Source organism: Lepus europaeus, chromosome 1, assembly GCF_033115175.1.
Source record: "Lepus europaeus isolate LE1 chromosome 1, mLepTim1.pri, whole genome shotgun sequence".
NCBI classification, from domain to species: Eukaryota; Metazoa; Chordata; class Mammalia; order Lagomorpha; family Leporidae; genus Lepus; species Lepus europaeus.
Window position 1 is genome coordinate 153878072 of NC_084827.1, and position 14749 is coordinate 153892820.

Consider the following 14749-nt stretch of genomic DNA (forward strand, 5'->3'; position numbering starts at 1 on the left):
AGGAGCTCTGGGACCAGGGAAGAGGTTGAGAAACAAAATGATCTTCAACAGGCCCCTCCCTAACTATTCACAGTGTTTGAAAGATCTGAACCCAGTCCAGCCAGGTAGCCATTCCTCTCAAAGAATGCATTTGTTTAATGCTTGCTTAAAATTCCACATGGGATTGGAGGAACTTAATGACAAGATCATTTCAGTGGCCTGCTGAGAGTATAAAGTATTAAATCCAATTTCCATCTGGCTGGCTTTGTGCTAGAACTTTTCTTACTATGCCAAATTCTACTTGCTGAGTAGGTGCTAGTAGTTCAGTGTTGGTGAGGGAAGTTACAAGTTTAATTTTGTTGGTCTGAATTCTCTGGAAGGTCAGCGTTCAAATGACTGGAGTTATTTATACCAATTCAGTCTGCTCTGCGTCCAGTGTCAAAGGGAATAAACCCAAAGTTCTTATTAAATGTGACTGGTTCAGAGCCAAAGCCATAGATTTTAATATAACTGAATTGGTCTAGCATGTCTTTGATGACTATATTAGATCAACTGTTGTTGATCTATTGTTCCTGTTACCATTGTATTTTAGTTCTGATTGTCAGTCACCCAGCCCCAGATGTGGTCCTTAAGAAATAGGAAGATGAGGCAGTCACTTTGGATTCTGAAATAATTGAATTAATGCAGAGGCATTCCAACAAGCAGTAGCACATCCACCTTTGCCATATGCTACAAATATTATCTCTTGAACTCCATCATGTCACCAAGTTCTCTTTGGAGGAGAGGAACTTTTGGCATTTACTAAGAGGTGGGTTTACAAGATAGAGTACCTTTTATATTTGGTTTCCAGGCTTTCTTACTTTTGGCATGAAACTTCTGTATGCTGCAGATTCTTAAAATTCCAAAGCAGTAGGGCATTAACTGTGAATTACATTTAACACACACTGCAGCACTCAGGACCTAAGACACACCAGTAGTCCTATGGAAAATCTGGCCCAAAAAAGATTAGAGACAATCAGGAAACATGCCTAAAGGAAAATAATGCTCTTGCTCTCCCTGCCCCCATAGCATCTTGCTAAACTTTCATGGGAATTTGCTTTTGAAAGAGCACCTGTTTTAGACAAAAGGTTGGATTGAGCGGGCTAGATGAGGAAGAGACCAAGATAATCTGATGAATCAGCAAAAACCAACAAAAATTTTTGCACACCTATCCGGAAACTTTATCTGGGATTAAAAGAAAAAAGAAAGAAAAGAAAAACAGTGTTAATAGATTTCCCTTAAAGAGTCATCCCAGGAACTACCCTGTTAGAAACACTGTTCTCTGAGGAAAGGATTCTTTCTCTTGGGAATCATTCAGCTTGAATGACACTCCATGAGAGAATGCTGTTCTCTGGAGAGCTTTGCAGTTAGGGGTGTAGAAGCCTGTTACCTCACCCTCAGACACACACACATCACCAACATGTTTTCCCTCCAGAAAAACAGAGACATAAAGAAGCTATTCAAGCGCTTCAAAGTGGCTGTTTATACTTGAGAATTAGGTCTTGTTTGGACATGTTAGAATATTCTGAAAGGCAGGAAATGACAGTCAAGTCTAATGTTAAACAAGAGATTAAGATGCTATTTGATTCTGTAGGGGTAATTTTAATCACAGTGGAAAATAAGAATGTGACTCAAGTTTAAACGAGACTATAAAAGTCTAGGTGAGGTGAAATAAAAATAAGCTGTTTATTGGAACCCTTGTCATGTTCATCCACATTTTCAAAGCAAGAAAACTTGCCAAGCACTCTTACATTACAAAGAAAAAAATTCAAACAACTTTATTATATAGCCACAAATTAATGGCTAAGAAAATGCATGTTGTGATACACAGATGTGTACGTTGCCACTGCTAAATCAGCTCTTACAGGGTATCTAAGATCCAAATTACTCCCCCCTTTTTCAATCTAGCCTCTAATCTCTAAATTCTGGGGTCCTTAAAATATATTTATTTGGATATTGTGGAGGCTGAGTAAATTTTAAACAATAAGCTTTTATTCAGAGAGGGAAAAGTAGAATTTAGTCTACTGTTCATTTCCCCTTTCTTTACAATGTCTTACGGGTTCCTTGGGGGCAGACTGTATGCATTCCTGTCTAAAGGCAATCACTCAGGATAAATGGCTGTGTTACTTGTCTTATGTTCTGCATCTATCACATTAAAATTGAAAACAAGAGCCAGGTTGAAACAATGAAAATAGAGATTCATTTTTCCCTGTGCTGGTCTGTCACTGTTTCTACTTAAATTTCTATATGAAATATACTTCCATCTGTAATTTTTTTTATAATTTGACTTGAGTGATATGAAGTTTTGTTGTATTACTGAATGGCCCCTGGCTGCTATTCTTTATTTTAGGAAACACTATTAAGTATATATCCCATTAGGAGATAGACGTGTATTTACACACTACAGTCCAGACCACCATGCTGAAACAGGGAAATGTGGGTCAGAATTCTTTTCCTAACATTGTCTGAATTTCCCTAGCTTATAAATTATGTCCTTGTCTTTTTAAAAAATTTTAAAAGAGAGAAGGAAGGAAGGAGACAGGGAGAGCATGTACCCATCTGTGGGTTCACTCCCCAAATGCCCACAATGGACCAGGCTCAATCCAGGTCTCCCACAGGGTTGGTAGGACCCCAACCCTTTGAACCATCTCCTGCTGCTTCCCAGAGTCCACTTTAGGGAGCTGGAATTGGGGACCAGGGCTGTGTATAGAACCCAGGTGCTCCAGTGTGGGATATAGGCATGTTTACTGCTAGGCTGAATACCCGTCCCCTGTCTTTGCATTTTGAAAAAGGTATTTTGAGTTTTACAGTTTGAGTCACACCAGTTCTGCTGACCTTCAACTGCATATATTTCTTTAAAATTCAGACCATTATGTGGTTTGCTATAGTGATATTTTGCAGCAACTCAAACTTTAAGGGATAATTTACTTCAAAATATATTGTAATTTTTTAGTTTCAACTTGGGAAGCTTTATTTGCTTTTATCTTTATTATTTCTCCCTAATATTTAGCCAGTACAGTAGAATTCTATCATTTCTCATCCCCCAAATTACAAATTTCAGGAAACCAACTTTCTAAGACTGAGTTTTCAGTACTCATCCTGTTACTCTGACACATCTTGACATATTCTCAACTTTTCAATTTTCATGATTCTGATACATGAAATAGAAATTTTAGTTATTCTAAAGCATCCAGTGGCTTACAGGAATATGATAATTTAACATCCAAGACCACCAAATAAAATGTAGTATTGCCATAAAAGGGAAAATAATTTTGATTACTGTAGTTGTGGTAGATGAGGACTATAATGGGACATTTTCAAAAAGTGAAATAGAAAATGGGGAATAATATAGAGAAATACTTAGTGCAAATACCTTGGTTTTTCCCCTGGTTCATTTTGATATTACACATCTTGTAGTCACACAGCACAAATCCTGCAGGTGACTGAAATATTACAAGATGTGGGGAGAAGTGAAATAAAAATAATTTATATACTCAACTCCATTGATATATACCTCAGGAAAAGAAATGTGTTCTGTATAAACTATTTTCACTGCCAATATTTCTGTCTATTTATTTTTAACATATTCTAACTGTACAGGCCAGGCTTTGCTGTTCCAAATATAAACATTTTAGCATCACATTTCTAGGGAAAATATACTGGATCAGGTGGGATATATTTCCAGTGACATGTTCCATAATTTCATTTTGATGTATGTATTCATTTCAGGATTAGATGCTGTATCATTTACATAGAATAACTAATTATCAAAGCCACAAACCTGATACATTTCTTAGATATAAGCCTCTCTATCCATAGAGAAAATTTTGATGCTTATGATCCTTCCTTAGAATAATCATTGTGAAATTACTTTATGTTTTGATATTTAACACTCCGTAAGTAATGTGTATTTCTTTTTTTTCTTGCACCATTTTCTCCTCACAATCTCAGACTACTGAATAAAAATGAGACAAGAGGACTGCCTCGATTTCATTTTCTCTGTCCAACTATTTTCAAACCATTTTATTACCTACTTCTATTTAGTATTCTGGAAGCAATAAACTCATTATAAACATCAAATGTAAAACAAGAAAGCATGCTATACACATCACTTTTCATGTTCAAACCATTTTACATCAACTAACTTCTTTTCTCTACATTAATGGGAGGTAGTTGGTAAGTATTAACCTCCCTGTATGGCCAAGGGAACTGAGGTAACCTTTAGATGTCAATGAAGAATCCATTCCAATGAAAGCTTTGCTTGGTATTGGGAGAAACTTGTTTCTACTTTGGTGCATATGGCTGATTAAATATACCATCCAACTTAATAGACATGTATAAAAATGTATAATTAATAAGGAGATGTCATTTCAAACGTGCCAGCAACACAGTCTGGATTGTTAATCAGAATTTACTGCATTGTTCTTTTAGGGTAATTTTCCATCTTCATAGAAAGACCATGTATGCTGCAAGATCATTTATGTTAAGGATAATATACACTAATCTTTGAATTTGATATTCAAGAGAACAAGAAAGTTGAAAAACACCTGTTTTTGGTACTCTGTATGAAATTCTGTACTGTGTACCCTAAATGGTGTTAAGTATAATCTTTGTTTCATACAAACTTTAACAAACCCTACTAGGGAACCATTGACTTTCTTCTAGTAGAAATGAGTATGACTTTTTTAAAAATTGACAAATGTGACTGTGTCAGCTTTGTGATGATTAACCTGTTGTTAATATTGTTATTACAACATGGGAACCATCTGATTGCCTGTCACACCACCAATTTCTCTCCCTACAACTGCAGTTAGGTATTTAGGTAGCTCTTTTTTAAATATGGAAATGAATTGATAAACTATTTCTTTCTTTTTCCTGGACAGTTGCTGACTCTGGGGTTTCTCTGTAGATTATTTTACTCTAAAAGTATGTGTAGATGACTCTCCTTTTGCAAAGGCAAAGCAGCAATTATTTCCTCATTAACCAAATAATCACATTGGCATCATCCACAGAATTACAATGTTCTCTGGGGCACGGTATTATTTCTGTTTTTCACCCCTACTTCCATTATAAATTCCTACTATACATGCATGCAGAATGAAAAGAGACCATGGGCCTATGTCAATATTTTCAGTTTCACCCAACACTAAAATAGTAACCACAGCCAGTAGTCATTTTTACACAGAAAAGACACACATACACAGTAAATTTGGGGGGAGCAGGTTGCTGCTTTTATAAGTTGTACAGTATATTTGGATGCAGCTACTCAATATTAAAGCTCCTGAGTTGCAATGATAGCCTAATTATTTTGCCAGCCTTTTGAATATAAAGCCATTAAAAATTGAATTATCTACCTATGTGACTATTCGTTTACTCAGTAGTCACAGAGACTTCAGGCTGCAAACATGTGTTGAATGTGCCCCTTCACCCAAATGGATTCTGTGTCTGATGTGTTTGATATTTGTCCATCTTATTTTCATTTAAATTGAAATTTTAAAAAAGGTGTTCCCATCCATGTGATAGAGTTGTTTGTGTCTGTTTGTCACTACCTTTCCCCTTCCCCTCGGGGGAAAAAAATTGAGATTAGACTATGACATCTTAAACATTTTGGTGTGAACATTTAATGGAACCAATGTTTTGCTGAATGACAGATATGGTAATAGTGATCAAAAACAGAATCTCAATTTTGGCAGCTTGGGGCTACAAGGCCTTGTCCTTCCTCCTGATCCTTTGAAAACCCCTATCCCAGGGACTCTTTCCCACCCATCCTTCAAAGATCATGCTATCTTTGAAGTGACTGTTTCATAGAAGTGATTTTGGCTAACACCCACCAGAGGATAGCCTTCTGTACTGTCTCCAGGGCATACTAACACTGTTGATGCTTGGCAGGGTGGCAAGTGTACAGAGTGAACCTGGCCAGCAGAACCTCCTCATTCAGCAGCCACTGGGGAGGAAAAGGGGACTGAGGCAGGTAAGCAGACTCTGAAAGAATTGGAGAGTCACCCTGTTAAATGAAAGCTGGACTCAATTTTTAATGCCCACCTGTATTAAGACTATATTTTGTCTTCTCCTTACCCTGAAATGAGCAACAGAATAATTTTAAAATATGGTAAGTGCTTGGGCAAGAATTTTGAGCCTCTATTTTACAGCTGGATCTTATTAGCAAAGTTGGTCACTTAGTAAATTAAGTGGGCCTAAAATTCTACTTGCTCCTTATCTGGAAACTTTCTTTCTCAGCCAGAGGAGTTGACAGAGGATGATTTTTTTATGGTGTTGACTTATTATATTTGATGTAGGACTTGTTCGTTCATAGAGGCAAAGACAAAGAAACCCTGTTTTCTTCATTTCAAGATTAGTGATTTAATTTAGAAGTGAAATTGAGGTAAAGATCATATTTACAAATTTTCTTAGGTGGGGTTCTTTTACATACTTCCTAAATAAAAATCTGAATGACATTTTGCACTGTTGCTGCAATGGGAACCTCCCAGTCGCTTTGAGTACCTAATGCTGTGGCAACATGTGAGGGTTTTTAAACTCCCCCTTTGAAAGTTATCACATGTTCAACTACAACTTTTAGGTAAGCAAAGCTTGATATGTAAGCAAGGGTTACTTGTCCTGTATCTTGCATTCAAACTCTTGGATTCAAACCCAAGAATTATTTATCTTGCACCTTTATCTTGATTAAAATCACTGAATTTTTCGAATTTATATTTTTAAGTTATGTTAGTTAATGTTCTTAAGATACAAGAAGGAGCAATAATGATTATGAGATGAACTGCTTGAAGGGGATGCTAGAAAACAGTATTTATAGTTGGAAAAGCACAAAGAAAATTTATCAGCTATTAGTATAAGGAACAACCATAAAAGCCCACGGAAACAGATAAATAAAGGAACAAACTACAGACAGAACCCTACTCAGTTTCCTATTTGGCAGATAGTTCTTGCCAGTTTTATTTTGCCTATTCTCTTTAGCTAAGACGTCCTCTGCTATCACGTCAGAAGACTCAGACTGAACCCAAAAACCGCCATGGGGCTCGGCTGTCAACCACTCGCAGAAGCATTCAACCCAAAACAAAGCCATCAGGTGAGGCCTCCTGTGTCCTATCTGACTGCACCACTGACACGATGCCATGTAGCTCAGCCAGGAAGTCCTACAGAACCTGTGTGGATGCAGATATACACATCTTTGGAGAGGCACTAGGATAAGGGAAGAAATTTTCCTCCCCCCATATTTAGTGCCTTTATTCTACTCAACTTTCCCAACCCCTGTCTCTACTCCCCATGAGCCTATGGAAATGGAAGTTCCCAAAGTAAACCACTAATGCAATGAAATCTGACTATAGAGGGTTGTTTTCTTTACTTAAGCTGGGAATTGGGATTGTCTTATGATGAACTACAAGACCTTTTAAGTGAACCTTTTAATGTTCACCTAATGTTCTATGCAAATTTTGTTTTGGGCTATTTATATAAAAACAATTTTTTAACCCAAGTTCTACTCTTTGTAAGATGAAATCAAGACATGTACAAAATAGTCATGTATGATCTCATTATTCATAAATAGCAATGCCTTTATTAAGAAAACTCAAGAAACCCTGGTTGAAGCCAATTATTTCACACTGACAGTCTTCTCCTTTTTACTACTACTTCTCTAAATTACAGCAGATCAGAAGCGATCTGTGACCTTCATTGAAACTCAGCCTGAATCAGCAGCTACCCCAACAGACACACTTTCTGCCACAGGTCAACTGCAGGGTTGCAGCCCAGTCCCAGTGAGAAAACCAGAAGGCATGGATGAACCAGTCCTCACTTCTTCCCCTGCCATAGTTGTTGCAGATCTCCACGGCCTATCTTCCAAGCAGGTGGGACACTAGAGAAACAGGCAAGGCTTGCTCCCTGTACACTTATTTCTATGAATTGCTTGGATATGCAAACTGATTGTATATAATTAAGTATAGGTCTGCAGTCCATTGTTATCCAAATATATACTGGTCTTACCATCACGAGAAAGAAAACCTATATGAAACATAAGCCTAGGAATATATCTGCTTAAGAAGAACCAAGAGAAGTCATGGCATTCCTAGTTGTGAAAAACCTACCAAAAAACACTTTGCGCCGGCGCCGTGGCTCAACAGGCTAATCCTCTGCCTTGCGGCGCCGGCACACCGGCTTCTAGTCCCAGTCGGGGCACCGATCCTGTCCCGGTTGCCCCTCTTCCAGGCCAGCTCTCTGCTGTGGCCAGGGAGTGCAGTGGAGGATGGCCCAAGTGTTTGGGCTCTGCACCCCATGGGAGACCAGGAGAAGCACCTGGCTCCTGCCATCGGAACAGCGCGGTGCGCTGGCCGCAGCGCGCTACCGCGGCGGCCATTGGAGGGGGAACCAACGGCAAAAGGAAGACCTTTCTCTCTGTCTCTCTCTCACTGTCCACTCTGCCTGTCAAAAAAAAAAAAAAAACACTTTGCCTCAAAAATAACCATTTGGTTTGGCAGTCAAGAGATGGCTTGGGATGCCCACATCCCATATTGGAGTACCTGGGTTTGAATCCAAGCTCCACTCCTGATTCCAGTTTCCCTGGAAGGCAGCAAATGATGGCTCAAGGATGGTTCTTTCTGCCACCCATGTGAGAGATCCAGACTGAGTTTCTAGCTCCTGGATTCGGCCTTAGTAGAGCCCTAGCAGTTGAGGGCATTTGGAGAGTGAATAAGTGGATGACAGATCTCTCTGTCAGTCTATCAGTCTCTCTTCTCTCTCTGCCTATAAAATAAATAAATAAAAATGTTTTAACATAACCATTGAAAACACAAGTATAATATATAGTTCGAAAGATAGTTCAATTAAAAAAAAATAAAGCTACCAATTTAGATAAAGCCTTTAGATAACAGTCTTCTGTGCTCTTAAGATGACAAAGGCTTTTTCTTTTGATATTTTTCCCTCCTTGTTTTCATATTTTTTGATTTTTTCCCTTCTTTTGGTTTTTACAAATAACTGCCTATAGGTGTTACCTTCTTCTACTGTAGTATTTAAAAACCACTATGGGACAATATAATAATACACATCTGTATAGTAGTTAATGATTACAAATCATTGTAATGCCATTTTTATCCTATTGATTCTCACAGTCTACCAGGTAAGCAGAACAAAAAGTTATGTTCATGCTACAGGTTAGAAAACTGAGGCTTATGGGAAGCTGCAAGACCTGTATAACATCTTACTCATAACAACTGCTGGAACTGGGAAGAGCCTTCTGATACTTTATCAACTTGTAGCTGGAAAACAGTTTGTTTTTTTTTTTTATTCTTCACTGGTTTTCATCCTGCCTTTCCATGATGGCATTATCCTTTTGATCACAGAGTGAGACCCTCCCTGTGGAAGAAGGAGAAAAGAAGGAAGACCTAGAAGCCCAAAGTGCTGCAGCGCACAGCCCCCTCTCCACTCAACTCTCAGATCCTGATGACTTCCCAGGCCTCGAGACATCCAGCCTCCTCCAACACGGAGACACTGTCCTTCACATCAGCGAGGAAAATGGCATGGAGAACCCCCTGCTGTCCAGCCAGTTCACTTTTGTTCCTACTGAGCTGGGGGAGGCAGAGGTAGTCCTAGATGAGTCACATGTTTAATTCTGTATCTTGTAAGCATGGTACATGTAGAGGTGATATGGAAGGGATTACTGCTGATTACTGCTTGAATAAGATGAATTACAAAACAGCACTTTACACTCAATGGGTGGCATACATCTGAGAAGATTTTGCTGCCAATATGCATGATGTTTTATGAGCATCTTAAAAATCAGTGGCTAAAAGGATTTAGTTGTGTGAAGACCATAAAAACCCCAGGAAGGGATAAGGGGAAAGAGCCATTTCACTGCACATTATTTATGATGCAAGAAGAAGCCTTGAGCAGTTAAAAATATATACTAAAACAGTGCTGCTTGCATAGAAATATTGCAAATAATACATTCCAATATGAGAATGCAACTTTTTGAGGTTACTCACATTATACATCATGCAAAAGTTTATTTTTATAGTTTCAAAAATATAAAATCAAGTGGCTGTACAACTATCTTACATAAAATACTAAGGAAATTATTAGTTTCTGGAGACTAAAAACAAATAAACCTGCAGCCATTTTTGTTTTGATTAACAATACAGCCATTTAGAAGAAGAAAAAAATACTATTTTTTGAGCTGTGGACATTAAAATATTTATTTTTCAACTGTCATTTTCATTGCATATTGTAAATCAAAATGCTAATTCTGTAAGAGCATTCCATTTCATAATTAATCATATTAGATACAGAATATTCTAGAAATTATCATTCTGAATTAAGAAGAACCTAACTAGCCTATACTACTATAAAAACTAAATGTAAATATAATAGCTTGACAGAGATGGTATTCCTACTTGTAGCCCTGACTACATCAATGCCAAGATCAGGATTTATTGGGAAATAAGATTATTTTCCCTTACAGTATACTGTGCCTGCCCTTGAGGGCATATTTTCAAATATTAAAGCTAGTGTTGTTACAATTTGTTCAATAAAATAACTTTGTCTCAATAGTGACAATATTCTTATGAATCCATAGGACACTTATGTTTATTAGGAAAAAAGCTCTAAAACAAGGAATTTCTTCATAGACACTGCCAGCTTGTATATTTTACAAATAGAACTTTAATGTAAGGTTCAGTTTCTTTAAGAAAGGTATAAAATTTAGAAGGCTTGTGAAGCCAATACCTACTGTGTTATTGATCTTAAAGTAGGGTTGGACATTCTATAGTTCAAACTGAATTTCAAAATTTTAACAGCTTATATTAGAAAACTGTTACATAACTACAAAGCATAGAAACAACTCATATACATACCTAAATTGGTATGGTGGGGAGTGTGTGTGTTTGTGTGTGTGTGTGTTCTAGTCTTCAAGTTGAAGTTAAATATAGACTTTGATTACATTGAGATGAGTTTAGAACATTCTATATGCTTAAACTTCAACTATATTGGCTGTGAAATGTTATATATATAAAGGGAAGTCATACTAAACCCACCCTAATCATAAAGGAAATTATTTTTCTGTTACAATTGCTTATAGGAATTATAGGAATTGTTCATATTGTGATTTATAATTTCAAGAGTAACTTGGGGTTATGGTCCCGTTGACTAAAAGAATGAATTAAAGATAAAAGAACAAAACTAAAAATTTCTCTTTGATGCTTTATAATATTTTCGCATCATTACACTTAATGCTGAATTAATTCCCAAGTGAAGAAGTATGTATGTAAGTGGTTTGATTCCAAGCTGATATATTTTGCCTGTTACAAATTATGCTGCTCAATTAGTGTTAGAGGCCTTATGTTTAGTAATTATGTCTAAGTCTTGTGAGTCTCTTTGTGCTTTGTTCCAGTTTCTTGATTCTTGATTCAGATTCAGATTCTCTATGTATAATTGTATCAAATATTTAAAAAGTAGGTGGGTCAAAGATTGTTACATATTCAACAAGAATCCTAAATACCTTTATATATATATATATATATATATATATATATATATTTAAAAAATATTGGGCTGCTTTCAACAGGATTGTGCTGTTCTGTCTGCCTTTTAGCCTGACTCCTTCACTCTAGTGTTTGGAAGTCTATTAGAAACTTTTAAAATAAGCTAATGCTGTTTTTTGCAAAAAAGCCTCCACTCTGAAAAACAGGGCCTTACAGAAGGGGGAATGTTTTCATACTGGGACTACTGAGATTTTGCAGATGTGTGCATCTGTTCCATTTAAGGTGCCCTTAAATGTGTTGAATGTAATGTGTTGAATGTTTATGTGTAATGGCTAAAGTATATATATGTATGTGCATAAGACTGTCATAAGATGTATTCTCAGGAATACTGTTACCTGGAATTTGACAGAATAGCTAGTTAAAAAACAATAGCAGTTGGGGAAGATTAGAAAAAAGTTCAAGATAATTGAAAATTTTTTATAATGTTCAAAATATTGGGTACATGACTAAATTTAATTATCACATTGACAAATATAATATTGGTAATAATAGATCATTTCTTAAGCTATGATTATTGACATTTATCTTATTCATGGGAAAAGTAAAACAGGCACCCACTTCCCACATATTAAAAATTGAGATCAAAAAGAGGTTGTGAAGTAGGCAGGCATGGGGGTCATGTCCAATTTCAGTTGCTTCTTCTGAAATTAACTTTTGAGAGAACTTGGAATAAATATATATCAACCATGATAGTGGGTGCCAATTTATACCACTCGGAATCAATTAAACCAGTTAAAATCCTGGAACAGAATTTTCTATAGCAAACATTCTACTTTCATTTTTCAGTATTTGCTGCTTTCTATAATTCTATTAGATACGTTATTAAATTTTTTTGCAAAACAAAATGAGTTATTCAGGGCATTGGGACAAGGCCCTGAGAAGTACTCTGGCAAAAGGCATTAATGGGTATGGTAGTGCTAGGAGAAAAACCGTGGTATTGGTAGTCTGATTAGGGCCTGTTGAACAGGTTGGGAGCTTCTGGTTTGTTATTTCAATCCTCCAAGAGTACCTTAGATAGAATGACAGCCATTCTTTTTAGGATCTGTCCCTTAGTCAGTGAAGAACTTTCTCCACTCCAATGACCAGCTCTAGAAAGTATCTGAGAATAGGGTATGTATAGGGACCTTTAGAGAAGAAAGGGTCATAAATGAATAGAACTATAATTCAGAATATGAGTTAAATTTCCTTCCTCAAGTTATACAGGATACTTTATAATAGAGCACAGTCTCCAGAATTTGCTGCTATCACACTGAGTCATGTTGTTGCCCTGTGACCTCACACTTCCAATTCCATGGCCTTGTCTTGGCAGTGAGAAAATGTCCCCACTTCCTCATTTATTTCAGTGGGTCTCACTTGCAACATTTCAGAAACAAACTTTGATTTGACACTCAGGAGAACAAAACAAGTTGAGGGCATAATGTGTTTGGAAAAGCTTAAGACAAATTTACTTCTATCATTTTAAGATCATTTTGAATTACAGATCAATGTACCTCCATAATATTTTTTAATAGTCACTGTGACCACAGGATGAAAATCCTTTATTAGCCATTTGCTAGCCATTTTATAGGTTAAAAACAAAAATTGACTACACAGCCAACTTCCCTCGGAAGACTATGAAGTCTGTTTTGAATACTGAATGACCAAAGAGCATGGAAAAAATACATAGGATTAAATATTGAAATGTTTATGAAAGATATTTATGAAAGATGTTAAGATTTCTGTGTTTGAAAATGCACATATAATAAAATGTCTAAAGAAATTTAAGAGGTCTGAGTTTCATTTATCAAAGTAGGGAATAGGTTGCTTGCTTCAGAAAGATACTCATTTTGGATGTCTGGAGTATGCCTTTGTTAATGTCTTTTCCCTCTTTCTTTCTTTCTTTTCTTTTTCTTTTTTTTTTTTTTTTTTGACAGGCAGAGTGGACAGTGAGAGAGAGAGACAGAGAGAAAGGTCTTCCTTTGCCGTTGGTTCACCCTCCAATGGCCGCCGCGGCCGGCGCACCGCGCTGATCCGAAGGCAGGAGCCAGGTGCTTATCCTGGTCTCCCATGGGGTGCAGGGCCCAAGCACTTGGGCCATCCTCCACTGCACTCCCGGGCCACAGCAGAGAGCTGGCCTGGAAGAGGGGCAACCGGGACAGAATCCGGCTCCTCGACCGGGACTAGAACCTGGTGTGCCGGCACCGCAAGGCGGAGGATTAGCCTAGTGAGCCGCAGCGCTGGCCTTTTCCCTCTTTCAAAGCCAACAGTTTGGCCTGTGGTCATTATGCAACTAGACATCTCTGATTCCCCTCTTCTACCTACTGCACTCCACTCTTCTCATACTTTCCTCCCTTATCTTTCAAAATAATGCAGAATGGGTTTAGTGAGAGACAGATACCCCAATCTGACCTCTCCCTCCAGGTTATGACCTGCTAGAATAACCCGTAGATTTCTTAGTGGAAATGTTGGAAGACTGGTTGTTTTTTAAATGTGGCCAGAAATACCATGAGGTCCAAGTTAGCGCCAGTTCTGTCTTTTTTACAGAATACCAAGTGTCCTTACCCCTTAAGGATTGCTCTTCCTAAATCTATCTCTTTTCCTGATCCAATACCCTAGACATGTTGGCAGCACTACACTCTTACTCATTTCTGGATTGTGTCTGCTAGGAAACTGGTGCAGTTTTATCTATGGCGTGATCTATAATACCCTGATTTACATGCCAAGCTCTATCCCCCGCCGCCATTGCTGGAAGCCAGGTGGCCACATGGCCCAACCTCTGTTGTCAAGCTCCACCCCCATCCTAATGGGATTCGCTGCTCCTGCTTCCCGCCTGCCCTCCGGAAAAGTTTTAAAAGGGCCTGTTCCTGAACACATGCTCTCTTGGCTCCTCTCTCGGCACATCAGTCTGCTCTATCTTCTCTCCTCACTATCTCCTCTCCTCTCTCTCTCTCTCTCTCTTACACTCTTTCTCTCTCTTTCCCTTCGCTGCCCCTTCACTCGGGTCTGTTGGGTGTTCCCCAATAAACCCTTTCCCTTATTCCGGTATTCGGTGTGTTTTGTGACGGCTAACAGTGTCTCAATAGTAAATCTTACTACAATTTGTCAGTGAGCATTGCTAAAATAGAAAAGCAATCAAGAAGAGTGACAAGGGGTGGGCGTTGTGGCTCAGTGGGTTAAGCCTGCTTAGGAAGCAGGTTCTAGTCCCCGCT

General features: G+C 37.8%; 1 protein-coding gene across 3 annotated transcripts in view; it reads left to right on the top strand.

The window, feature by feature from the left end:
* The window catches only part of UNC80 (unc-80 homolog, NALCN channel complex subunit), a 216843-nt gene extending 207211 nt beyond the window's left edge, over window positions 1-9632 (top strand). For all 3 annotated transcript variants that reach the window (XM_062201741.1, XM_062201733.1, XM_062201752.1), the window contains 4 exons: window positions 5908-5989; window positions 6991-7102; window positions 7678-7877; window positions 9366-9632. In XM_062201741.1, the coding sequence (XP_062057725.1) occupies window positions 5908-5989; window positions 6991-7102; window positions 7678-7877; window positions 9366-9632 (661 nt within the window). The remainder of the gene's footprint in view (window positions 1-5907; window positions 5990-6990; window positions 7103-7677; window positions 7878-9365) is intronic.
* The last annotated feature ends 5117 nt before the right edge of the window (window positions 9633-14749 follow it).